Raw genomic sequence first — 27,072 nt, forward strand, 5'->3', positions numbered from 1 at the left:
GGATGGAGGTTCTTGGCTATCAGCGGTTTTATGGTGGGTAGGGATGCTTCTATGGGGAACACCTATGTTAATGTCACTTCTGAGAAACAACTTCAGGGGAGACAAGATCTGTACAGTATTATAGCAGACATGCGCAGGACTGTTAGTTTAGGTTAACGAGTCTCTAATTGTACTCAGTTTGTTTAATTCCCTGGCCCTGTAGGCGATGGGTTTAGAGATGAAGCTCTGTAAATTGAACACATTAACCATTGCCTTTGAACTCCTTTACCTAGAGAACCCTGCTCCCTGAGGAGCTTTTCCTATCTTGCCTCCTCTCTCTTTCCTCTGTAGAGCTACAGGGCCTTCCTTTCTGCTCTCTCAGGCATTGCTTCAGTCTGTCAAAATGTGAAGAAGAAACAAGGGAGAAGGGAAACTGTCTGGCATAGTGGTGTTGCCATTTATTTTTATGAACATTTTATCTCTTGGTGGTTTCGTCCGTCCGTCTGTCCGTCTGCCCATCTGTCCGTCTGTCTGTTTGTCTCAGGCGGGGCCAGCAGACAGTATGTCAGTACTACAGATTGCTGGGGTTCAGAGGGTGACTTGGGTCTTTCTGCCTGGAACAGGACCCTCCTCTACGACACTCTCTCAAGTCCCTGCTTTAGTGAGAACAGTGTGATTAAACAGCATAATACAATCCATCTCTCTTCCACCTTGTGTCGTTGATATTTGTTTTGTATTATTATGTTTTTTTTTATTTTCTAAGGGGTCACTGTCTTTTTCCTTGTTTTTCAGTTCAGTTTCATGCTAAAAATATCACAGACTGATTGATGTCTGTGACAGCCATTCCTTACTCTGATGTTTACATGGGTCACCTGATGATTGTAAACCTGTGACAATTCAATTAAGTTTATGGAGGGATTCCATACAAAACCAGGACAAAAAAATACAATGATTTTAGGGATTTTCACAAAAATGAATCCTTACATTGGTCCTTTGAAAGAAGGAATATTAACATATATTCTAAATTTGTATCTAAAAGCATAATTGAGAAATAATTGATCAAAGTTGGCATTTTGACCTTACCCAGGCCTCATTCAAAGAGTGACTGCACTTCCTGATTTGACCTCATTTTAGATTTGGTTCCTTAACAAATGTTAGCGGCCATGACTAAGTTGATACGCAAGTTGGTTTCTTGGTATGGTTTGATGTGGGGGTCTCGTGTGTGTTGGTTAGAAGGAGGCTAGAATCACTCTATAGCCAACCAATTTGATTGACTGTATTGTGTACGTTTATAGTATATCAGTGATTCTTTGTTTATTGCCTCATTACTCACATATTGTCATTTACATTTTATGTTGACACCTTTAGGTGGTCGCTTGGAGGAAAAATAGCCATCCTTTGGGGCGTGTGTGTGTGTGGAAATGTGTGTCGGGAGAGTTGTGGATGTGGGTTGTGTTTGAGATTCATTATTCCATTACCTTTAAATATGAGCTTTAAGCACAGCTTTAGGCACAGCTTTAGGCACAGCTTTACCCCGGGAAATACGGAGAGACGGAGGAGAGAATAAAATGGATCAGAATTATTTTAGCTGAAATGACTGCTGACCTCTAACGTAACAGAAAGCTAGGCAAATCAACAGTGTGCCAGTTAAAGCAAGATCTGATTGCTGAAATGAGTGTTGGCCCTTTAATCGAGGTCAGCTATGCAGACTGCTCCAAATAACTGCCAGCTACAGCAGGGGCAAATAGTGTGAGGGTATTTTCATTTGTGTGATTACTGTTTTATTAGGTGATTGTTAAATAATTGATTGTTGTTGTCGGTAATGTTAACAAGCGTATCATCATGTGATCATCACTCTTCCTGTTGCTGTTCCAGATCAAAGACAACCCCCTCCCTCCTCTGACAGCTCGTCAAATCCAGGAAGACAAAAGCAATTCTGAATAATTGAGATTCATAAATTGCTCATGCATATTCATGAACTACTTCCTCTTAAAATCTGAAGCAAGTGAGATATTTACCATGGTGGTATCTAAAGTTAATGCAAACCTCCCCCTAAACTTTCCGGTTTCAATTCTACCATCAGTCTGCAGTGATGGAAGGCTCAGATTGCAAGTGTCCTCTGATCAGTGATTGGAGTGTTCCTCGCACCTGATTGCTAGAGTAAAACGGGCCTAATTAAAATAAACATTTGAGTCAATATTCTCATGATTTAGTTTCCTGAATAACAGTTAACACACACACATATTTTTGTATGAAACATTTATTAACATTTTTGTGGTACATTCATCCATACAGGTTTTCCTCTGGTGAAACAAAGGGAGACGCATTTGATACAGACCTCAAATCCTCTCTGCTGCTCTGTAACGATCATAATAAAACATGCATCAATTGAATCTCTGACAAGACACATCTCTTTTTTATCAATGTGATGAATATAAAATGTTGAAGTCTCATGAAGAACCTCTTCACAATTCCATTTTCATGACAAGTTAAAGACTTAAAACTGGGAAAACCATATTTTTGGTTTACAACATTTTCTAGAAGAAAAACTTCCATAAGTGTCTCATAATAATAACTGTAGCTTCACGGAACCACATATGACCTTTTATCTATTTAGTTTAGGCTGGGTTAGATTTCCCAGACAAGGATGGTTGTGCTTGTTTGCACTTGTGCTTTTTAACAGTCAACTGCATATCTTCCATATTCATCAGTGACGTTTCTCAGCTGTTGAGTTTCAGTCATGACCGCATCCCATTTCTATGACTATTTACATTATTGTAAGAATCTGAATGAATTCTAATTCCAATGAATTATTATGACACTATGAAACAATAATCCTACATGAAAACACGAGTAGTACTATGACAGTGCTGATGTTGCTGCTCTCTGTGTGCTCTAGGTCCCTGCTCGAAGGGAGAGAGGTGCCCGTCACTAGGCAAGTTTCCATTGATCCAGGTTTATTCAACAAAGGATTGCGACATCTGTAATGGAAACGGCAGTTGTAGGATACCTTTTTTTCCCCGAAAGATCTAATACATTTATTCCATTCGAGGGGTGGATTTATTGTGACAAATTATGATGGAATAAATTAAGATTGCAAAGAAAATCAGAAAGGTACGCTGGGCGTGTGACGTTATCGCGTAACTATAAAGCTCCACTCCACATTTATTTCTAAATGCCTACTGCTTGCTACATCAATTTTTCCAGCAACAAAAAATACTGTTTCTTTGCAAGTAGAGTATTGTTTTGACTTTCAACAATGCCTGAATTGCTTTACATTGGAACTTGAAGTTTCACCATGAAATGGTTTCAAATCTTAACTAGTGCAAGTTACACCCTGACACAGACCACGGCAATAAGTAGGCACATGAGAATGATAAAAAGTATGGCAAATATTAGTAAATTCTTGCAATCTATCCATTCTGGCTTTTGCGAGCTACCTGAGACATGAAACAGATACGTGGGCACTTTATTAATGCACAATTTGCCAAAATTGATATTTTAAAACCCTTCAACAACCTCATTACATCTAGCTGTTTTTATCAACACAAGACAGTTCAATGTAAATGCACCGGGACGGGCAATTGTTGCATCTACTTCCTATGCAATCTTTCTAAATGTCAACAAAAAAATTACTGTACAAAACCTAGCTAGTGTCTAGCTGTGTACCGCCAGGTTAGTAACTTCCATGGTTCATGGCGAAGAGGTCATAGTTATACTGCGCTCCTATTGGTGTAGGTAAGATCACCTTCACCGACATAGCACCGACTATGTAAAAAAAAAAAGAAAAAATCGGTTTACACTAGTTACCGCAGCCACAAAGTATGAATTATCTATGTAGTAAAAATGAATGAAAACAAAAATGTGCTTTTTTGTCTTAACTTAAGGTTAGAGTTAGGCTTATGGTTAGCAGTGTGGTTAAGGTTAGGGTTATGTTTAAAATCACATAATTTAAGAGAAATTGTAGAATTAGGCGGGGTTTATGAATTTGTGGCTGTCGTAACTAGCGACGACCCTGCAAATCTAAAACAAACTTCAGGTCAGACTCTCTTGGTGTTCCCTTGGAGATGGAGGCATGGCTTTCAGCTCCCCTCCTGACCAATCATCCACTGTTACCCCTGACCCGGGCAGGGCTTAGTCCAGTGCTTCCTGTTTGATGCAGATGAGGGTGGGGCCACACTGTCCGTTGCTCTTCCCCTCCCTGCGTAGGACGTACTCGCTGAAATGGGAGGAGTCTATTCCTCCACCACATGCCCCTGCTATCTCGAACCCTCTCTGCTGCAACCTCTCCAATACCTGTCAATCAAACACATATGCATTACAGACACCGCACACAAAAACACACACTTTTGTGGTCAGAAGTAATTTCAGAAAGGCTCTGATTCAGGGTTGATAGTCATACAAGAATACAGTCGGTGGAAGAAAACCAACGTGTGTAATGTGCAAATGTGTTACTAACAATAGCACAAACAGTGCCCAAAATTATAAACACAACATGCAAAGTGTTATACTCACAAAAAGCTTATTTTCCTCAAATTGTGTGCACTCATTTGTTTACATCCATGGTAGAAGGGACTTCTCCTTTTATAAGATAATCCACCACCTGACAGGTGAAGAAGCTGATTAAACAGCATGATCATTACAAAGGTGCACCTTGTGCTGGAGACAATAAAGTCCACTCTAAAATGTGCAGTTTTGTCACACAACACAATGCCACAGATGTCTCAAGTTTTGAGGTAGCGTGCAATTTGCATGCTGACTGCAGGTATGTCCAACAGAATTGTTGCTAGAGAATGATGATTTATCTACTATATGCCACCTCTATTGCCATTTTAGAGAATTTGGCAGTACATCCAACCGACCTTACAACCACAGACCATGCGTAACCACACCAGTCCAGGACCTCCACATCTGGCTTCTTCACCTGCAGGATCGTCTGAGACCAGCCACCCAGAAGCTGAAACTGTGGGTTTGCAAAACCGAAGAATTTCTACACAAACTGTCAGAAAACGTCTCAGGGAAGCTCAACTGCGTGGTCGTCCTCCTCACCAGAGTCTTGACCTGACTGGAGTTCGGCGTCATAGCCAACTTTACTGGGAAAATGCTCACCTTAGAAGGCACGTTGGAGAAGTGTGCTCTTCAGGGAGGAATCACGGTTTCAACTGTACCAGGCAGATGGCAGACAAAGTGTAGTGTGTGGGTGAGAGGTTAGCTGATGTCAACGTTGTGAACAGAGTGCCCCGTGGTGGGGTTATGGAATGGCCAGGCATAAGCTATGGACAACAAACACAATTCCATTTTATCGATGGCAATTTGAATGCACCGATATACCGAGATGAGATCCTGAGGCCCATTGTCATGCCATTCATCCACCGCCATCACCTCATAATTCAGCATGATAATGCACAGCCCCATGTCACAAGGATTTGTACACAATTCCTGGATGCTAAGAATGTCGCAGTTCTTCCATGGCCTGAACAATCAACATACATGTCACCCATTGAGCATGTTTGGGACGCTCTGGATCGACGTGTACAACAACGTGTTCCAGTTCCGGCAATTTCCAGCAACTTCCCACAGCCATTGAAGAAGAGTGGGACAACAATCCACAGGCCACAATCAATAGCCTGATCAACTCTATGTGAAGGAGATGTGTCGCGCTGCATGAGGCAAATAGTGGTCACACCAGATACTGACTGGTTTTCTGATCAAGGCCCTTACTTAAAAAATATATATTTGTGACCAACACATGCATATACACTATATATACAAAAGAATGTGGACACCCCTTCAAATGAGTGGATTTGGCTATTTCAGCCACACCCATTGTTGACAGGTGTGTAAAATCGAGCTCACAGCCATGCAATCTCGATAGACAAACATTGGCAGTAGAATAGCTTTACTGAAGAGCTCAGTGACTTTCAATGTGGCACCGTCATAGGATGCCACCTTTCCAACAAGTCAGTTCATCAAATTTCTGCCCTGCTAGAGCTGCCCTGGTCAACTGTAAGTGCCTTTATTGTGAAGTCTAGGAGAAACAACGGCTCAGCCATGAAGTGGTAGGCCACACAAGCTCACAGAATGGGACCACCGAGTGCTGAAGCATGTAGCATGTAAAAATCCTCTGTCCTCGGTTGCGACACTCACTATCGAGTTCCAAACTGCCGCTGGAAGCAACGTTAGCACAACTGTTAGTCGGGAGCTTCATGAAATGGGTTTCCATGGCCGAGCAGCAGCACACAAGCCTAAGATCACCATGTGCAATGCCAAGCATCAGCTGGAGTGGTGTAAAGCTCACTGCCATTGGACTCTGGAGTAGTGTAAAAGCGTCAACTGGAGTGATGAATCACGCTTCACCACCTGGCAGTCCGATGGACGAATCTGGGATTGGCAGATGCCAGATTGGTGTGGAAGAACTTGACTGGCGTGCACAGAGCCCTGCCTTCAACCCCATCAAACACCATTGGGATGAATTGGAACACCGACTGCGAGCCAGTCCTAATCGCCCAACATCAGTGCGAGACCTCACTAATGTTCTTATGGATAAATGGAAGCAAGTCCCTGCAACAATGTTCCAACATCTAGTGGAAAGCCTTCCCAGGAGAGTGGAGGCTATTAGCAGCAAAGGGGGACAAACTCCATATTAATGCCTATGATTTTGGAAGGAGATGTTCTACGAGCAGTTTTCCACATACTTTTGGTCATGTAGTGTGTTATTCCCAGTCATGTGTAACCTATAGATGAAGGCCTAATTATTTCGATCGACTGATTTCTTTATATGAACTGTAACTCAGTAAAATCTTTGAAATTGTTGCATATTGCATTTATATTTTTGTTCAGTATATATTCAAAAATATATTTTAAAATATATGTTGCCATGTATTTTCATGAATGGAAAATGTAGCTTTTTACCTTACATACTGTAGCTCACTATCAAAATAAATGCATAAAACTACAAAGTGCAGCACTAAATCACAACAGCATGCTGTGGTGCAGTTTTAATGAATAACTCATGACTGAGAGAAATTGAAGATAAAAATATTGTGGGTGCTGTTTTGTTAGACTTCAGTGCGGCTTTTGACAATATCGATCAGTCTGCTGCTGGAAAAACGTATGTGTTATGGCTTTACACCTCCTGCTATATTGTGGATAAAGAGTTACCTGTCTAACAGAACACAGAGGGTGTTCTTTCATGGGAGCCTCAACAGCATAATCCAGGTAGAATCAGAAATTCCCCAAGGCAGCTGTTTAGGTTCCTTACTTTTAAAAATCTTTACTAACGACATGCTTTGAGTAAAGTCAGTGTGTTTATGTATGCAGATGACTCAACACTATACGTGTCAGCTACTACAGCGACTGAAATGACTGCAACACTTAATGACCTGCAGTTAGTTTCAGAATGGGTGGCAAGGAATAAGTTAGTCCTAAATATTTCAAAAACTAAACGCATTTTATTTGGGACAAATCATTCACTATACCCTAAACCTCAACTAAACCATGTAATGAATAATGTGGAAGTTGAGCAAGTTGAGGTGACGAAACTGCTAACCCTGGATGGTAAACTGTCATGGTCAAAACATATTGATACAACAGTAGCTAAGACAGGGAGAAGTCTGTCCATAATAAAGCGTTACAGTGCCTTCTTCACAACACTATCAACAAGACAGGTCCAACAATCCCTAGTTTTGTCGCACCTGGACTACTGTTCAGTAGAGTGGTCAGGTCCCACAAAGATGGACTTAGGAAAATTACAATTGGCTCAGAACAGGGCAGCACGGTTGGCCCTTAAAAGTACACTGGGAGCTAACTTTAATGATATGCATGTCAATCTCTCATGGCGAGATTGACTTCATCACTACTTGTTTTTGTAAGAAGTGTTGACACGCTGAATGTCCCGAGCTGTCTGTTTAACCTACTAGCACACAGCTCGGACACCCATGCATACCCCACAAGACATGCCACCAGAGGTTTCTTCACAATTTCCAAGTCCAGAACAGACTATGGGAGGAGTACAGTACTACATAAAAAAACTGGTAAACATACACCTTATGGAACAGACGCACGCATACGCACTGTACACACACGTACATTGTAATATTGCATTATGTTGGTATTATACACTTTGTATTATAGATATGTAGCGGTGTAATAACGTTATAATGTTTTATCTTTTGTTTTAGATGCAATGTATGTACCCTAATGTGTTTGGACCCCAAGAAGAGTAATGGAAATCCCTAATAAATACAAACACAAATGACTGACAAATAAAAGTGTGCTTTCAATAATCTTTATTTTTTGCTCAAATAGCTTGGTCCATTGTTGAATTGTGTCACTGGGAGGTGGAATCTGAAACACAAATTATAATGTACAAATTACCTCTGTGCAGTTAACATCTGTATTTAAACATCAAATTGATACAATGCAGATTCCTTCACCTCCAGTTGACATGTTCAGACTCACAAGTTGAGAGTTACCCCGTGGATAATGCGGAGACAGAGTCAGTGAAATGCTTCCACATAAGATGAAGAATTAGGGGTTAATGTTCATGAACATCAAATTGATACTTACCATGCAGATTCCTTTACCTTCAGTGTCCATTGCAAACTCACAAGCTGAAAGTTACCCTGTGGATAATTTAGAGACAGAGAGTCAGTGAAACACTTCTACACAAGATGAAGAATAAATAAGGGGTTCATGTTCATGAACAAATGTTAATTTAATTGGGAACTAGCTAGCTAAATGTTCCCATTGACTACTTACATTGGCTGTCCATAGGCAGTTGAGGCTCCAGACCGGAAGGATAACGGATAATGTTTCGCTAGAGATAATCTAGCAAGTATCAGAGACACCCAACCCTCACTAAAGCCACCTAAGCTAGCTAGTTAGCAAGCAACACAATGCTTGGTTGTCCAATAACATTTAATAATAGCTTTGGCAATTAAATTTAAAAAAAATAATACATACGGTGCATTCGGAAAGTATTCATACCCCTTGACTTTTTCAACATTTTGTGGAGTTACAGCCTTATTCTAAAATAGATTTTTTTTCAAACCCAGCAATCTACACACAATACCAAAGTGAAAACGTTTTTTTTTTGTGCAAATGTTTTACAAATAAAAAACAAAGTATTCAGACCCTTTGAGACTCGAAATATGAGACTCGAAATTGAGCTGTGCATTCTGTTTCCATTGATCGTCATTTAGATGTTCCTACAACTTGATTGGAGTCCACCTGTGGTAAATTCAATTAATTGGACATGATTTGGAAAGGCACACACCTGTCTATATAAGGTCCAACAGTTGACAGGACTGTGTTGAAGCACAGATCCGGGGAAGGGTACAAAAAAATGTCTGCAGGATTGAAGGTCACCAAGAACACAGTGGCCTCCATCATTCTTAAATGGAAGAAGTTTGGAACCACCAAGGCTCTTCCTAGAACTGTCTGCCCGGCCAAACTGAGCATTCAGTGGAGAAAGGCCTTGGTCAAGGAGGTGACCAAGAACCAGACGGTCACTCTGACAGAGCTCCAGCGTACCTCTGTGGAAATGGGAGAACCTTCCAGAAGGACAACGTTCTTCGGCGTTACTCTGGACCCTGATCTCTCTTTTGAAGAACATATCAAGACCATTTCAAGGACAGCTTTTTTCCATCTACGTAACATTGCAAAAATCTGAAACTTTCTGTCCAAAAATGATGTAGAAAAATTCATCCATGCTTTTGTCACTTCTAGGTTAGACTACTGCAATGCTCTACTTTTCGGCTACCCGGGTAAAGCACTAAATAAACTTCAGTTAGTGCTAAATACGGCTGCTAGAATCCTGACTAGAACCAAAAAATGTGATCATATTACTCCAGTGCTAGCCTCCCTACACTGGCTTCCTGTCAAAGCAAGGGCTGATTTCAAGGTTTTACTGCTAACCTACAAAGCATTACATGGGCTTGCTCCTACCTATCTCTCTGATTTGGTCCTGCCGTACATACCTACACGTACGCTACGGTCACAAGACGCAGGCCTCCTAATTGTCCCTAGAATTTCTAAGCAAACAGCTGGAGGCAGGGCTTTCTCCTATAGAGCTCCATTTTTATGGAACGGTCTGCCTACCCATGTCAGAGACGCAAACTCGGTCTCAACCTTTAAGTCTTTACTGAAGACTCATCTCTTCAGTGGGTCATATGATTGAGTGTTGTCTGGCCCAGGAGTGGGAAGGTGAACGGAAAGGCTCTGGAGCAACGAACCGCCCTTGCTGTCTCTGCCTGGCCGGTTCCCCTCTTTCCACTGGGATTCTCTGCCTCTAACCCTATTACAGGGGCTGAGTCACTGGCTTACTGGGGCTCTCTCATACCGTCCCTGGGAGGGGTGCGTCACCTGAGTGGGTTGAGTCACTGGCTTACTGGGGCTCTCTCATACCGTCCCTGGGAGGGGTGCGTCACCTGAGTGGGTTGAGTCACTGATGTGATCATCCTGTCTGGGTTGTGCCGTGGCGGAGATCTTTGTGGGCTATACTCAGCCTTGTCTCAGGAGGGTAAGTTGGTGGTTGAAGATATCCCTCTAGTGGTGTGGGGGCTGTGCTTTGGCAAAGTGGGTGGGGTTATATCCTTCCTGTTTGGCCCTGTCCGGGGGTGTCCTCGGATGGGGCCACAGTGTCTCCTGACCCCTCCTGTCTCAGCCTCCAGTATTTATGCTGTAGTAGTTTATGTGTCGGGGGGCTAGGGTCAGTTTGTTATATCTGGAGTACTTCTCCTGTCCTATTCGGTGTCCTGTGTGAATTTAAGTGTGCTCTCTCTAATTCTCTCTTTCTCTCTTTCTTTCTCTCTCTCGGAGGACCTGAGCCCTAGGACCATGCCTCAGGACTACCTGACATGATGACTCCTTGCTGTCCCCAGTCCATCTGGCCGTGCTGCTGCTCCAGTTTCAACTGTTCTGCCTTATTATTATTGGACCATGCTGGTCATTAATGAACATTTGAATATCTTGGCCATGTTCTGTTATAATCTCCACCCGGCACAGCCAGAAGAGGACTGGCCACCCCACATAGCCTGGTTCCTCTCTAGGTTTCTTCCTAGGTTTTGGCCTTTCTAGGGAGTTTTTCCTAGCCACCGTGCTTCTACACCTGCATTGCTTGCTGTTTGGGGTTTCAGGCTGGGTTTCTGTACAGCACTTTGAGATATCAGCTGATGTACGAAGGGCTATATAAATAAATTTGATTTGACAACCATCTCTGCAGCACTCCATCAATCAGGTCGTTATGGTAGAGTGGCCAAACGAAAACCACTCCTCAGTAAAAGGCACATGACAGCCCACTTGGAGTTTGCCAAAAAGCACCTAAAGACTCTCTGACCATGATAAAAAATAATCTCTGGTCTGATGAAAACAAAATTGAACTCTTTGGCCTGAATGCCAAGCATCACGCCTGGAGGAAACCTAGCATCATCCTACGGTGAAGCATGGTGGTGGCAGCATCATGCTGTGGGGATGTTTTTCAGCAGCAGGGACTGGGAGACTAGTCAGGATCGAGGCAAAAATTAACGGAACAAAGTACAGCAATTTACATTTTTTTGAAGCCTCCTGCACTGAGATGCAGTGTCTTAGACCACTGCGCCACACGGGAGCCTCAGAAGCAAGATCCTTGATGAAAACCTGCTCCAGAGTGCTCAGGACCTCAGACTGGGGTGAAGATTCACCTTCCAACAGGAGAACGACACTAAGCACACAGCCAAGACAGTGCAGGAGTGGCCTCGGGACAAGTCTCTGAATGTCTTTGAGTGGCCCAGCCAGAGCCCGGATTTGAACCCGATCAAACATCTCTGGAGAGACCTGAAAATAGCTGTGCAGCAAAGCTCCCCATCCAACCTGACAGAGTGTGAGAGGATCTGCAGACAAGAATGGTAGAAACTCCCCAAATTTGCTTTGTCATTATGGGGTATTGTGTGTAGATCGATGAGGAAGAAAAACAATTAAATCCATTTTAGAATAAAGCTGTAACGTAACAAAATATGGAAAAAGTCAAGGGGTCTGAATACTTTCCGAAGGCACTGTACATGACATTCACTCTACTTGGCTCTATTCCAAGACAACTCTTATCAACTTTAATTTTCAAAACAATTCTTACCTTTGGTGGCAAGCTAAAAAAGGAGCTAGGTAGCTTTGTTAGCAAATTTATGAAAACTCTTGCTTGCAGTTGAAGAAATTATATTCTTCCTCTGTTACCCACCCAGTTTAAAACATATTTTAATTCAATGTTATGAACGTATAATCAAATAAAAGGCTAGTATCAACAAGAAAGCTTTTTGATGGTGGCACCTGCTCTTTTCCTTCTTCTAGAGAAAATTCTAAATTGCAATGGCTGCTCTGTCAGTTGGAGCCGGGCTTGGGAACGTTTCAAATTGTGATTGACAGCTCAGGAAATCTTAAAATATATTTACAGATATGTTCTACGTTCAAGTGACTTTTCGAAATAAACACCTTATTTAAGTTACAGTGCCTTGCAAAAGTATTCACCCCCTTGGCATTTGTCCTATTTTGTTGCATTACAACCTGTAATTTAAATAGATTTTTATTGGATTTCATGTAATGGACATACACAAAATAGTCCAAATTGGGGAAGTGAAATGAAATAAATAACAAAAAAATAAACAAATTGAACAGTGGAGCGCGCATATGTATTCACCCCCTTTGCTATCAAGCACCTAAATAAGATCTGGTGCAATCAATTATCTTCAGAAGTAACACAATTAGTTAAATAAAGTCCCCCTGTGTGCATTCTAAGTGTCAAATGATCTGTCACATGATCTCAGTATATATACAGTATAAAGGCCCCAGAGTCTGCAACACCACTGAGCAAGGGGCACCAGCAAGCAAGCCGCACTATGAAGACCAAGGAGCTCTCCAAACAGGTCAGGGACAAAGTTGTGGAGAAGTACAGATTAGAGTTGGGTTATAAAAAAATATCCAAAACTTTGAACATCCCATGGACCACCATTAAATCCATAAAAAAAAAAGAATGAATATGGCACCACAACAAACCTGCCAAGAGAGGACCGCCCACCAAAACTCACGGACCAGGCAAGGAGGGCATTAATCAGAGAGGCAACAAAGAGACCAAAGATAACCCTGAAGGAGCTGCAAAGCTCCACAGCGGAGATTGGAGTATCCGTCCATAGGACCACTTTAAGCTGTACACTCCACAGAGCTAGGCTTTATGGAAGAGTGTCAAGAAAAAAGCCATTGCTTAAAGAAAAAAAATAAACAAACACGTTTGGTGTTCGCCAAAAGCCAAGCATTTCGCTACACTCGCATTAACATCTGCTAACCATGTGTATGTGACAAATAAAATTTGATTTGATTTGATTTGAAAAGGCATATGGGAGATTCCCCGAACATATGGAAGATGAGACTAAAATTAAGCTTTTTGGCCATCAAGGAAAATGCTATGTCTGGCGCAAACCCAACACCTCTCATCACCCGAGAACACCATCCCCACAGTGAAGCATGGTGGTGGCAGCATCATGCTGTGGGTATGCTTTTCATCGGCAGTGACTGGGAAACTGGTCAGAATTTAAAGAATGATGGATGGCACTAAATACAGGGAAATTCTTGAGGGAAACCTGTTTCAGTCTTCAAAAGATTTGAGACTGGCCCAGAGGTTCACCTTCCAGCAGGATAATGACCCTAAGCATACTGCTAATGCAACACTCGAGTGGTTTAAGGGGAAACAATGAAATGTCTTGGAATGGCCTAGTTTGCTGTACACACAGTGGAACCCATCCAACTTGAAGATGCTGGAGCAGTTTTGCCTTGAAGAATGGGCAAAAATCCCAGTGGCTAGATGTGCCACGCTTATAGAGACATACCCCAAGAGACTTGCAGCTGTAATTGCTGCAAAGGTGGCTCTACAAAGTACTGACCTAGGGTTAAGCATGCTCAAGTTTTCTGTTTTTTGTGTGTCTTATTTCTTGCTTGTCTCACAATTTGGTTTTTTTTTAATCATCAATGTGGTTGGCATGTTGTGTAAATAACATTATACAAACCCCCCAAAAATCTATTTTAATTCCAGGTTGTAAGGCAACAATGCCAAGGGGGGTGAATACTTTCGCAAGCCATTGTAACATATAGACATTTATCATCGGATAGAGAATGTTGTGAGGTGTGAGTGTGTATTTTACACATATATTTTACAAATACGTACATACTGTATATTTTATTTAGTTATATAATTGCTAAATACATTTTCCCAATATATTTAAATATTTTATTGAAATATAGTCCAATATATTATTTTTCCCTATGGGGTCACAGTTTGTTTCTGAGCAGGCAGAAGCCAGCCATCTCACTGTGTCCTTCCCTGATCTAAAAACACACATCCCCTCTCCCATGACAACTCACACATACAACACAGACAAACAGATGCAGACACAGACGCAAAAAATATATATATAATAATATTGTGTGTATCCCAAATGGCACCCTATGTAGTGCACTATAGGCCCTTGTCAAAAGTTGTGTACTAAATAGGTAATAATGTGCCATTTGGTAGGCAGACATTCTCTCTATAGCTGCAAGATGACATTCCATTAGCATGCCCTGAAGGAGCAGCTGTTACTCTATCCTCTCTGTCTGCCTCCATCCCTGGCTCTCTCTCTCTCTCTCTCTTACTCTGTCGCTCTCTCCTTCTCTTTCTGTGTGACTGTCACAGGCAGTACAATAGAAACCTTTGTTTGCCTCCATCTCTCTCTCTCTCTGTTTTTCTTTCTCTCTGCCTCCTTCTGTCAGTCTCTTTCTCACTCTCACTCTCCCTCCCTCTCTCTGTGACTGTTGCTCTTTCCTACCATTCCAGCAGACCCGGTGGCTACATTTTTCATATCTAAACAGGATTAATCTCTCTTTCCCCTGGCTGGTCTGGCCCTGTATGATGTTATTTAAGGTTGTACTATGCTTATGCCATGGGTACTGGTTAGTGTGATGTTACGTGTACGGAGTTAAAGAGATTTTGTATACTTTTTAGCCAGTAGTTCTGAAAGTAACACTCACAAGCCAAAAGGTTTCCCAGAACATTGCGTACTACGTCACACACCGTATGTGAAGATATATACACCGCGTCATTGTGCTCTCTCTCGTTCTGCTGTGTGTGCATGATGTGCCTCTTGCTGGCTGTCACTCAAATGGCGAGGGGCTGAAGCTCATTGGTTGAACTCAAATTGCCAGGGGGCTGGCCCACGTGGGAGAAAATGTAGAAAAAATGGCGCAGCACAGCTTCCAGAAAAAGGGTTGTTTTCAAACTAGGGATTTTATGGCTAATTGAGGCAAAACAGTAACTCTGCTCATAGATTATGCATGTATGAACTACACATTGTCACATCCAGCGCAAAGATAAAAAATACTTTGTAGTTGCCAAAGTTCTGGAGCATGTCTTTAAGGCTACATACACAGAGTTGAGGTGGGTTAATGTGATATGAGTTGAGGTGACCTTATTCGTTGTGAGTTGAGGTGACGTAATCTGTTATTGTAGGATGTTGGGTAGTTATTTTCATGGTAAGCAGTGGTATTGATAGGGTAATGTCTGTCTTGTTACCTGTACAGAGTTGAGGTGACAGTATCCATTGAGTGGAAAGCGTATGACGTGAGTAGAGTCATGATTCCAGCCTGCGTTCATGGAGTTGCACATGACGTCCCCAACCTCTGGAAACACGTCCTCGATCAAAGCCCTCTCTCCACTCAGAGTGATCCTCTCCCCCAGCTCTGGAGCTACACGCACCACCACACACTCACACACACGCCACACACTCCTGGCCTCACGCTCACTCCTCCAGCGTTCTAACTCTGCTTGTAGTGGGGATAGCTTGAAGAACCTGGCCTCCTCATAGAGTAGATAGTACTCCTGGAACATGCACGCACGCATGCAATCACACACACACACACACACACACACACACACACACACACACAGAATGATACATCAGATTATTTTAAAAAGTGAACCCACAAAGTTTCACACACTATGTTGTCAGAAATGAATTATGGATGAGGTTTTCCAGTATCTCTCACTCAGTTTCAGAGATACTCACTTTGAAGTCGTCAGGGAGGAGCAGTTTGGCCGTCCGCAGGAAGTTGAGGATGTAGCGGAATATATGGCCGTCTCGGTCTATGAAGTAGTGCTGCTTCAGACTATCTAACACTATGGGCTCTGTCCCGTTGAATAGACGACCAATCCTGGTGGAAGGTGATATCATCATTGTGATTGTCATCAGAGTGTGCATGTTCATGTTTGAGGGGATCAGTTTGAGAAAGGCAAGGCGCAGAATCGCTAATGTTGATCACATAATGAGTAGTTATTTGGAATGCAATGTCATTTGTAGATCAGTGACTGTTCAATCCACTTCAATGTAGTTGATCTCAAACACCCTATGTGTGTGTGTGTCTTACCGTGACTCGGGGTACTTGGTGAGTGTAGCCAGGCTGCTGGTGTACATGTGTCCTCCTACATCTATGTGTACAGGGGCGTTGGTCTTTGTGAGCTGGGCGGGGGTGGGGATGCCCCCGATACCCCCAGAGCCCAGTGGAGAGGCAGGGGACTGGGAGACCAGCGGCCTACTGGCCATGCTGCTATTACGGCTATCCTGGGAGACAAGAAGAAAAATAAGAAGAATACTTTATTGTCCAATGTACACAAATGTCCAACGAAAATTTGTCACACATACTGTAAACCGTTAAACACACGAGGCATTACAGAGTTCTTCCATGAGCGACCAAGTAGAGACAGGACACTAGTAAGGAGTAGTAGACTGAGACTTCATTCATACTGCGTCAATGCTTTGAGCACAGAACTCATGATGCACTGCACTGCATGACGAAGAGTGTATTTACCCTTTTCAGAGTCTGTGTGTATATCAGGGGTAGCTTTTGGTTGTGAAGAGATATCTGAGTGTAGTTAAAGGAGCTCAGAGACAGATAGGAGTCTGCCTCCTCTGCTATACAGGTGAGGTTTTGAGACAGGTGAGGACATTACCTTATCGAGGAGGGTTTAAAAACCCTTGTAAATGCTTCACGAAAATCTGCACTTCAGAAAAACTAACAAGCTATAAAGTCTACTGGTCAGCATTTACTGTGGTAAGTGCAGTGAGGGAGAAAGACAGCCATGGCCCACAGGACAGAGTCTGCCTCTTAAAGCTGAGAACACAGTAAATAGTAAGATACTGTAGGTATACAGAGATAGAGGGAGATAAAGGGAGAGAGAGATATAGCTGATAAAGCAGAAATCAGATGAGCAGAGCTGTTGGTAATGCAGCAGACATGTCCATCTCCCCGGGACCACATAACAGGCAGGCTCATTAGAGGAATGGCTCAAAAACATGAAACTCGTAAGAGACTGGGCAAACACACACACACACACTCATTTTGTCATTGGATGAAAGATACTTACTTGAGACAGCCTGCCATACTTTTTTTCATTATAGTGCCTGTGTCTCAGGAAAATGTGAGCTTTAGGCGAATGGGTATAATAGATGTGTGCTGTGTGTGTGTATGTATGTGTGTGTGTGTGTGTGTGTGTGTGTGTGTGAGAGAGAGAGAGAGAGAGAGCTTGCACGCTCTGGCTCTACCCCTGCCGGCTCCACTGTGGTGCATGGTTAATAACTGTGGGCCTGTGGTGCAGTAACCCATGGCAACAGACAAAGTCCCAAAGAAAACTCACTACTGTCCTCTCCTCTGCACTCACAGGGTGCGTCCCAAATGGCACCCTAATCCCTATTTTTATTGAGCTTTTATTTAATCAGGGGAGCCCATTGAGACCAATGTCTCATTGTCAATGGTGCTCTGAGGACAACAATTTCAACATGGACATTCCAACAACAAAAAAAATCAACAACTACAGGTTACAATTTCAAAAACGACCATTTCAATACCACAATAAATGTGTACATTTAATCAAAACAAATGCAATTATCCTTTAACAAATTCAACATTAGATTCCTAAACTGAATCAAGATGCAGTTGCACTTCAACCGGGAATTCGTTGCCATTTGGAATGCAAGCACAATATTCATGACCTCTTTACTAAAGCACCTAGAACACCCAAAGATAATACAACACTCACTCCTACACAATACAAACCCACACACATCCTACAGGTCAATGCTTTCACAGTAAATTGGAAATGATGTAAGACTCTATACACTTAAACACTTCATTAACACAGAAAATGGTGCGTGAACAAATGGCGACATAACCTATTACGCACTAATTTAATTTCCGCATTAATCTGAGGACGTTTTTGAGAGGCTGTCTATAAGTAAGGTTATCCTGCATTACATTTAAAAATGCAAAAGCATAATCTCTGTCGGTGCACTGTATGAAACTCTATTACCTGCGCGGATACCACGTCAGTCAGTAAAGGAGCGGATTGCTGACCGTGGGGCTCCTGGGGTCGGATGTCCACGGGCTCTGTACCGTCCACTATGACCACAGGGGACATTGCGCGTTCTCCGGGACGCACACAGAGCTTCTTAGGAGAAGGAGGTCCCGAAAAACCGCAAAGAGCACGAGCTTTCCTTGTTGTTCTCTGCGGCTTCAGTTCCACTGTGTCTGTGACCTGTTGGATGTACGGGATCACGAGCTGAAGATGAGACTGCACGCCACCATTAACTGTTTCCGAGGCAATCTGAAGCGACACCAACTTTGACCCTATACCGGCAATGCTGTTGAGCGTTGCTATGGAGACGGCGCCGATGCAGTGGTTGGTGTAGGTCTTTGACAGTTTGGCAGCACGCGACAGCATCTGCATCCTCGTACCAAGCAGGTTTTTACCAATGGCTTTGTTCTCATACCATGTTATGTCGCTTGCGCAGCAGTGGTCTCGTGGTCGTTGGAAGAATGCTTTGCACACTGGGTTCCGTTTCGAGACATACCTAACAAAGCTGGCATATGGACAAAACTCAGTTCCAGTCTCATACATGCGCGGCAAAGTATCTTCATCCGGGTCTGGTCTCTTTTTATTCCAACACGCGGAGCGAGACTTGTGATACGGCCCCAGTGCTTTGAAATAGATAAACTTTCTCCCATTCTCGTCTATGGCCAGGCCGAATGAATCCTCCTCCAGCTCGCGCTGATTCTCTCGCCCCCTCGTACAGAAATACATGCATGTCTCGAACCACACTTTGTTGAGCAGCCCGAACGGCGTATCGATGTTAAACACACTGGAGGTGTAGAGTTTTCTCAGGTCCGCCCGCGTGATTGCCTGTTTTTGCACCACGGGACCAGCACCCTGCTCCTCCAGCTTTCTGATGACCGCGGCCAGGGTCAGGTTGGCGCTGCGTAGTTCTGGGTCTTTAGTGAGATCCAGGGTGCGACAGTACGGTGGCTCATTCAGGTAGCGGTTCAGAGAACTCCGAATGCTAATGAGGGAAGACTTGCTGTAGAGCTGGCCGCTCTTAGAGCGTGCCTCCGCGTAGAAGGACTGCAGGACCGCGCACAGCGCCTCCTTGTCCAGAGTTTCAAAGTCAGGACTTTGGGATTTCTCGCTCAGGTACTCCCGGAAGATCCGTACCGCATACCTAGTAGCCAGGCGGGTGTTTTCGCTCAGTCTGGAGCGGTCAGACGGCTGCAGGTCTCCCTCCGGATCCGAGTCCAGTTCGGGGATGTGAAACTGTCCAGGGTCCGCTCCCGGTCCCAACCCGCTGCACTGGTCCATACTACGCATAAGGACCGCTTCTGTCTCCATAGCGGAGCAGCTGCTGGGGTCTGCGCACTCTGCCTCCCACTCCAGTTCATCCTCCCCATACTCCTCCCCGGTGATCTGTACCTCCTGGATCTCATCATCCTCCTCATCTCCGCTCCTCTCAGTCTCCGGGCAACTCATGTGCTCCTCCCGCTCTGTCCCCGCTGTGTCACTAGAGCAGTCTGCGCTGCCAGGCATTCTCGCCATATTGCAGTCTGTGTAGCAGTCCTCAGGCAGAGCGCATGCGCTATATTGGACCACAGAGATGGGAGAGCTTTGTGTTTAGTGACCTTCAGCTAGGCACGCACTCTTAAAGGTGCAGGGAGCGAGCGCTGCTAGTGGGTAAAGGGAGCGCGCTCCCAAAAAAGGCTGCAGTATTGGACTGCATATTGGACCACTCACAAGCACCATGGGATTTATCTAACAGGGTTTCAGATCTCGTTTTATTGGAAGTAACTACTGCAATATCTGACTAACACACACACACACACACACACACACACACACACACACACACACACACACACACACACACACACACACACACACACACACACACACACACACACACACCTGCCTATTAGAACAGTGTTGCAAGCTCCAACAGCTTGATTTGAGAGGATGCAGCTTTAACGATCCACAGCTTCTATCTCAAGGCCATCAGACTTAAACAGCCATCACTAACATTGAGTGGCTGCTGCCAACATACTGACTCAACTCTAGCCACTTTAATAATGGAAAAATGGATGTAATCAATTTTTCACTAGTCACTTTATATAATGCGCACATACCGTACATTACTCATCTCATATGTTTATACTGTACGCTAGACCATCTACTGCATCTTGCCATCTTGATGTAATTAAATGTATCACTAGCCACTTTAAACAATGCCACTTTATATAATGTTTTCATACCCTACATTAATCATCTCATAGGTATATACTGTACTCGATACCATCTACTACATCTTGCCATCTTGATGTACTGTATCACTAGCCACTTTAATGCCACTTTATATAGTGTTTTCAAACCCAACATTACTCATCTCATATGTATATACTGTACTCTATACCATCTACTCCATCTTGCCTATGTCGTTCGGGCATCACTCATTCATATATTTTTATGTACATATTCGTATTCATTCCTTTACACTTGTGTGTATAAGGTAGTTGTTGTGAAATTGTTAGGTTATATTACTTGTTAGATATTACTGCATGGTCGGAACTAGAAGCACAAGCATTTCGCTACACTCGTAGCGACAAGCATTTTCGTTACACCTATGTTACAAATTAATTTGATTTGATGTTGTGTAACTGCAGTGATATGTGTTCTCTCTCATCTCCCATAAGATAATAACCATGCAGCATGTTCACATAATCCTTGCTGCACAGGGACATGAGAGATGCGCAGGTCACTGGAAAAAAATATACATCAACTCTTTATCGGACACGCTTTCCTGGTTGTCGTGTACAGTACTCCATCTCAGTGCTATGTGAGATGTGTTGTTAGACTTGTGCATTGATTTGAGAATAAATGCCAATTCCTCAGAAGTGCAAAGCAATTATATTATATTATTTTTAATATAGAACATCATCACCCTGCTGTACCTCCAGGCTAAGAGCACTGCCTCTCCCCTGGGCACACATGACCTTAATACAGCCTGATACATGGTGTTCTCCATGTGATGCTCCTTTTACAACTTATAAAGGCTATATGAGCTCTTAGAAAGGCTCATAGGTTAGCTCTGTTGCCCTTCTGAAGGTACAGTTGAAGTCAGAATTTTACATTCACCTTAGGCAAATACTTTTAAACTCAGTTTTTCACTATTCCTGACATTTAATCGTTGTGAAAATTCCCTGTCTTAAGTCAGTTAGGATCAACACTTTATTTTAAGAATGTGAAATGTCAGAAAAATAGTAGAGAGAATGATTTATTTCAGCTTTTATTTATTTCATCACATTCCCAGTGGGTCAGAAGTATACATACACTAAATTAGTATTTGGTAGCATTGCCTTTAAATTGTTTAACTTGGGTTCAAATGCTTCGGGTAGCCTTCCACAAGTTTTCCACAATACGTTGGGTAAACTTTGGCCCATTCTTTCTGACAGAGCAGGTTTGTAGGCGTCCTTGCTCCCACACGCTTTTCCAGTTCTACCCACACATTTTCTATAGGATTGAGGTTTGGACTTTGTGATGGCCACTCAAATACTTTGACTTTGTTGTCCTTAAGCCCTTTTGCCACAACTTGGAAGTTTGCTTGGGGTCATTGTCCATTTGGAAGACCCATTTGCGACTAAGCTTTAACTTCCTGACTGATGTCTTGAGATGTTGCTTCAATAAATCCACAACATTTTCCTACCTTATGATGCCATCTGTTGTGTGAAGTGCACCAGTCCCTCCTGCAGCAAAGCACCCCCACAACATGATGCTGCCACTCCTGTGCTTTACGGTTGAGATGGTGTTCTTTGGCTTGCAATCCTCCCTCTTTCTCCTCCAAACATAATGACGGTCGTTATGGCCAAACAGTTCTATCAGACCAGAGGACATTTCTCCAAAAAGTACAATCTTTGTCCTCATGTGCAGTTGCAAACCGTTGTCTGCCTTTTTATGGCGGTTTTGGAGCAGTGGCTTCTTCCTTGCTGAGAGTTTCCTCCAGCATCTTCATGAGGTCCTTTGCTGTTGTTCTGGGATTGATTTGCACTTTTCGCACTAAAGTACGTTCATCTCTAGGAGACAGAATGCGTCTCCTTCCTTAGTAAGACGGCTGCGTGGTCCCATGGCGTTTATACTTGCATACTATTGTTTGTACAGGTGAACGTGGTACCTTCAGGCATTTGGAAATTGCTCCCAAGGATGAACCAGACTAGAGGAGGTCTACAATTTATTTTCTGAGGTCTTGGCTGATTTCATTTGATACATCCACAGGTACACCTCCAATTGACTCAAATTATGTAAATTAGCCTATCAAAAGCTTCTAAAGCCAGGACATAATTTTCTTGAATTTTCCAAGCTTTATAAAGGCACAGTCAACTTAGTGTATGTAAACTTCTGACCCACTGGAATTGGGATACAGTGAATTAATGTCTGTAATCAATTGTTGGAAAAATGGCTTGTGTCATTCACAAAGTAGATGTCCTAACCGACTTGTCAAAACTATAGTTTGAAATTTGTGGAGTGTTTGAAAACCTAAGTGTATGTAAACTTCCGACTTCAACTGTACATACTTCTGATGCTGCTCTTGTGTAGGTTCATTGTTATGCTGCTACCTTAGGTTCATATGTCCTCCATACGCTGCTGCTATTACAGCTTATGAGGACAGTATGAGCTGTTCCTACTAAGGTTAATAGGTTAACTCTTTTACCCTTGTGAAGGTTCATAGACTTCTTATGCTGCCCACTTAGGGTTCATATAGACATACACTAAAAGTTTCCCTTACTGTCCCCTAACGAGATGGAGTGAAGGGTTGTTAATGACCCTCTTCGCCAACTATACCCAGAGTAACAACACAGGAAGACCTGTGAGAAGCCAAGTACCTAACAAAGCTGTTAGTTAAATTCAAGTATAATATGACAGTTAACAAATCTCAGACTATCTCTGCTGCTCCATGACAGTGCTGGATGTCGTGGGGGATTTGGTTTTCATGTGTGAGAGGTGGCAGTAATGGATATCGTCAGGCAGACAGCCTCGACAGTGTGTATCTACGGGGAGTGTGTTAATGGCATTTATTACAATTGAAAAAGCAGCGTGATCCACTTCAATCCATCACAGCCGTGCAGAGAATAGAGCTGAGCAATATAAACATATTTCCTGAGTGAGTGTGTTGTGATGGGATTGTGTCAAAATGTTATGTACAGTATGTGAGGAAATTAATATGAGCAACCTTTTCCCAACCCACATTAAGCCTGGTTCTGGACTGAAATCACTTTTAATGGACATTTTTCATGTAGAATGCTATTTTGTCCATGATTCATTTTAATCTGGGTCCATTATGGGAAGGGGTCAAGGGATGGGGAGAAGCAACCAACAAGTAAAGACTGCCCTACAGAAACAGTCGTTATGAATCCTTCCTTCCTGAAACCTCTTTTCTCTCTGACTGTGTTCCAGCTCCCAGGCATGTCACCAGGAAGGACGGCTGAGACATTTGGAAAATAAGAAAAATAAGAAAAAATACCCACGTTTTAATTCTTGTTAGCAGCACCTCGTTTCGCAACTCCATACCCAATTAGCAATTAGCTAGCTCTTTAAGTTGAGACCTTTGCCGTGGTGTCTGATCCCAACCTGATTTGTATGCTGCTTGTGCAGTTGATGATAAGAAGAGGGCCCCAGAATATGGAGTTTTACATTTCATTTTATGATGATTTGCATGCCAGGAGAGCCTTCGGGGTTTGAGGAAATAACATGGCCGCTCTTCAAAAGAAGATCTATGCGCCGCGTGGCAGCAAAGTGTGTAGGATTGCGCTTTTTTGTGTGCAGGCAGGTAATTTACTCCCTGACTAATCTGCAGAGATAGGGAGAAGCTGTAGAAGAAAAAGCACTTACACAAAGAACAAGGCTCTCTCTCGCTCTGAGGCTCCTTGTCAAAAACCTTGGGAAATTAACACCAAGGTGTGATAGCTAGCTAGACCTGCTCCCGTAGCCTGGGGCTGGCATGAAAGAGTAGAGAGATGTGTTAGTTTGTGGGGGTATGTTTGTGGGTGTGTAGAAGAGTGTGTGAGCATATCAATTTCTTTGGTGTGTGCATATGTGTGTGTGTGTGTGTGTGTGTGTGCACTCTCTTATAAACAAAAAGCCCTCACTCTACACCTGCCCTTTACACACTGCCCAAACCGGACGTGTTGTGTGTGCGAGCGTTGCAAAATTAATTTACACATACATGTTATTCAGTCACAGCACCCACACTGCTCGTGCGCGCCAACGAGCGTCTGCGTTAACAGGCACTAAAATAGAAGTTGCTTCTATTTGTGATGCCGAACGCGATGCAAGTCCTGCTTCTCCCATCTCCTCATTGGCTTTTAGAAGCATATACCCACGTGCCATCTCCTCATTGGATATATCCACGTGGGTGATTGAAAGATGAACTGAGGTTGGTTGTGGTAATAAACCTTTATGAAAGTTAGTTGCCAATCGCCATATAAAGTCCAAAGAAGAAAAAGCCTGGAAGTAGGAGAGATGACTAGACATAATTCGGTTGACCATTTTATGTGTGGATTAATTGTCAGAGTAGAGGACCTTGTGTATTTCAGGTAAAATAACATCTCAATGTTTATATCCCAGGACAAATTAGCTAGCAATAGCAAGCTAGCTAGCTAAATAGGGCAAATTAGCTAGCAACTGCAAGCTAGCTAGCTAAATTGCCATAAATGTTTAATGCTTTTCGACCTGTCCCCAAATTAATATAATTGGTTCAGAGTTTGCTTTGATATTTCAACCTGCGTGTCGTGAATGCGATTGGTGTGGGGGGACAACATCTATTTCCGCACAACGGCAGACTGACGCACACGTCTGGTTTGGGAATGGTATTACACTCATTATTGTCTAAAACAGCCAATCTTCCCAGTAGTAGTTTGTAACGAGAACACAATCAGGAACAAACACTCTGTTTATCTGTCTGTCCCATAGGAGAGACCTGCAACACTATGTACAAATAAACCAAATCAAACAACAGGTACACATACACACTAATTCGGAAACTATTTGTACACATACAAAGTCTATTAAAGCAATACTTGTCACAACAAAGAATGAAGGGAAAACTTCGAAGACTAGATTACACAGCCAGTAGGACACCATCCCTTACATACCCAACATAATTAAGCAATAAGGTGCGAGGCGATGCGGTATATGGCCAATATACCACGGCTAAGGGCTGTATCCAGGCACTCCACGTTGCGTCGTGGCTAAGAACAGCCCTTAACCATGGTATATTGGCCATATACCACAAACACCCAAGTTGCCTTATTGCTATTATAAACTGTTTACAAACATAATTAGAGCAGTAAAAATAAATGTTTTGTCATACCAGTGGTATACGGTCTGATATACCCCCACCTTCAGCCAATCAGCATTCAGGGCTCGACCCACCAAGTTTATAATGAACATTAATACACAAAATACCTACACAACTGCACAATCATTAATAGTGCAAAGACTTTACAACAGTGTAATAACCACATGTGAAGTAAGCCTTACCCACTCTCTATCAAATATACTTTCTGATCATATATTTGGTATTCTATCCTTCTGAAACATGCCATTATCCTGAAGAGGTCTAAACAGCTGGAGTACAGAATGTTTTCGGAATGTGCATCTATAAGCATATTTCTCTCCCTGCCAGCCGGTGTAAATAGCAAGCTGTCACTTCAGCTTTAATGAGTTCCAGGATCCATTATTAATGACATGCCAAACAACTGGATGGCTCAGGGGTGACTGCATATCCTATACAGTACACATTGTCTGCTCCACTACCTCTACACACAAGCACACAAATGTGCATGCACGCACACATGCACGAGTGCAAGGAACCACACATACACACGTACACCACAAACACCTACACACACACACCAGGGTTGGCTTTGATTTGAAGGCAATCATTTCAGGAGAAAACTAAAATTACAATTCAATAATTTAACATTAATTTGGGCATTTATTTTCGATGACTTCTCAATAAATGGAAAAGTCAAAAGTTATTTATTTCCAAAAACATAAATTCTGATTTTTTAAAATTGAAATCACTCCCTGAATTGACACACACACACACACACACACACACACACACACACACACACACACACACACACACACACACACACACACACACACACACACACACACAATATGAAACAAAGTATGATGAGATGCTAACTGGAACAATACAACTGCAGTATAACAACAAAATAATGTCATTATTCTATTTCCATATTTAACTTTACCTTTGAATAAAGTGTAGTGCCATGATAAGGCATTCCCACATGGGACACACCAGGGAGCTGTCATTTCAGCATAAAATTGACCCGGACAGCAACCCTAGACAAGCCATCAGCACCCTCTACATGTGCAGGACCATGGACAGCGACACATAACAAGGCTACAGAGCTTAGAATTTCCTCACCACAAGTGATGAATAATTTTGGCAGCAAATTGTAGCTCTTGTCCACTACCCTAGCACATGTGTAAAACACCGCTGCTCGCCTAATCAACTCCACAACCTGTACGAGGAAATGAAAAACTAACCCAGTCTCAGACAGTTCTTACCTGAAACATCCAACATCAATCCTTGGCTTCCTGATCTGAATCCAGGCGATATGCTGCTTCCCCGGCGCGCCAGAGAGAAAAGGCTAGCGAGGGAGGGAAGACAACCACATACAGTGAACAGGCGC

At 42.9% G+C, this 27,072-nt stretch overlaps 1 protein-coding gene across 4 annotated transcripts; it reads right to left on the reverse strand.

The window, feature by feature from the left end:
- Window positions 1-2,200: 2,200 nt before the first annotated feature.
- Window positions 2,201-27,050, reverse strand: LOC110521741 (BTB/POZ domain-containing protein KCTD1-like). 4 transcript variants are annotated; one of them, XM_021599569.2, is made up of 6 exons: window positions 18,338-19,967; window positions 16,399-16,592; window positions 16,041-16,185; window positions 15,548-15,853; window positions 8,548-8,603; window positions 8,046-8,325 (listed from the first exon to the last, which is right to left on the reverse strand). In XM_021599569.2, coding segments are annotated over exons 1-6 (2,259 nt in total). In that variant the 5' UTR covers window positions 19,895-19,967; the 3' UTR covers window positions 8,046-8,324. The 4 variants fall into 4 exon arrangements, with proteins under 4 accessions (XP_021455242.2, XP_021455245.1, XP_021455244.2 ...); XM_021599567.2 differs by lacking the exons at window positions 8,046-8,325; window positions 8,548-8,603 and adding an exon at window positions 2,201-4,275 and having other exon boundaries at window positions 18,338-19,966; XM_021599570.2 differs by lacking the exons at window positions 8,046-8,325; window positions 8,548-8,603; window positions 18,338-19,967 and adding exons at window positions 2,206-4,275; window positions 26,948-27,050.
- Window positions 27,051-27,072: the final 22 nt, after the last annotated feature.

Source organism: Oncorhynchus mykiss, chromosome 30 (assembly GCF_013265735.2).
Source record: "Oncorhynchus mykiss isolate Arlee chromosome 30, USDA_OmykA_1.1, whole genome shotgun sequence".
Lineage (NCBI taxonomy): Eukaryota > Metazoa > Chordata > Actinopteri > Salmoniformes > Salmonidae > Oncorhynchus > Oncorhynchus mykiss.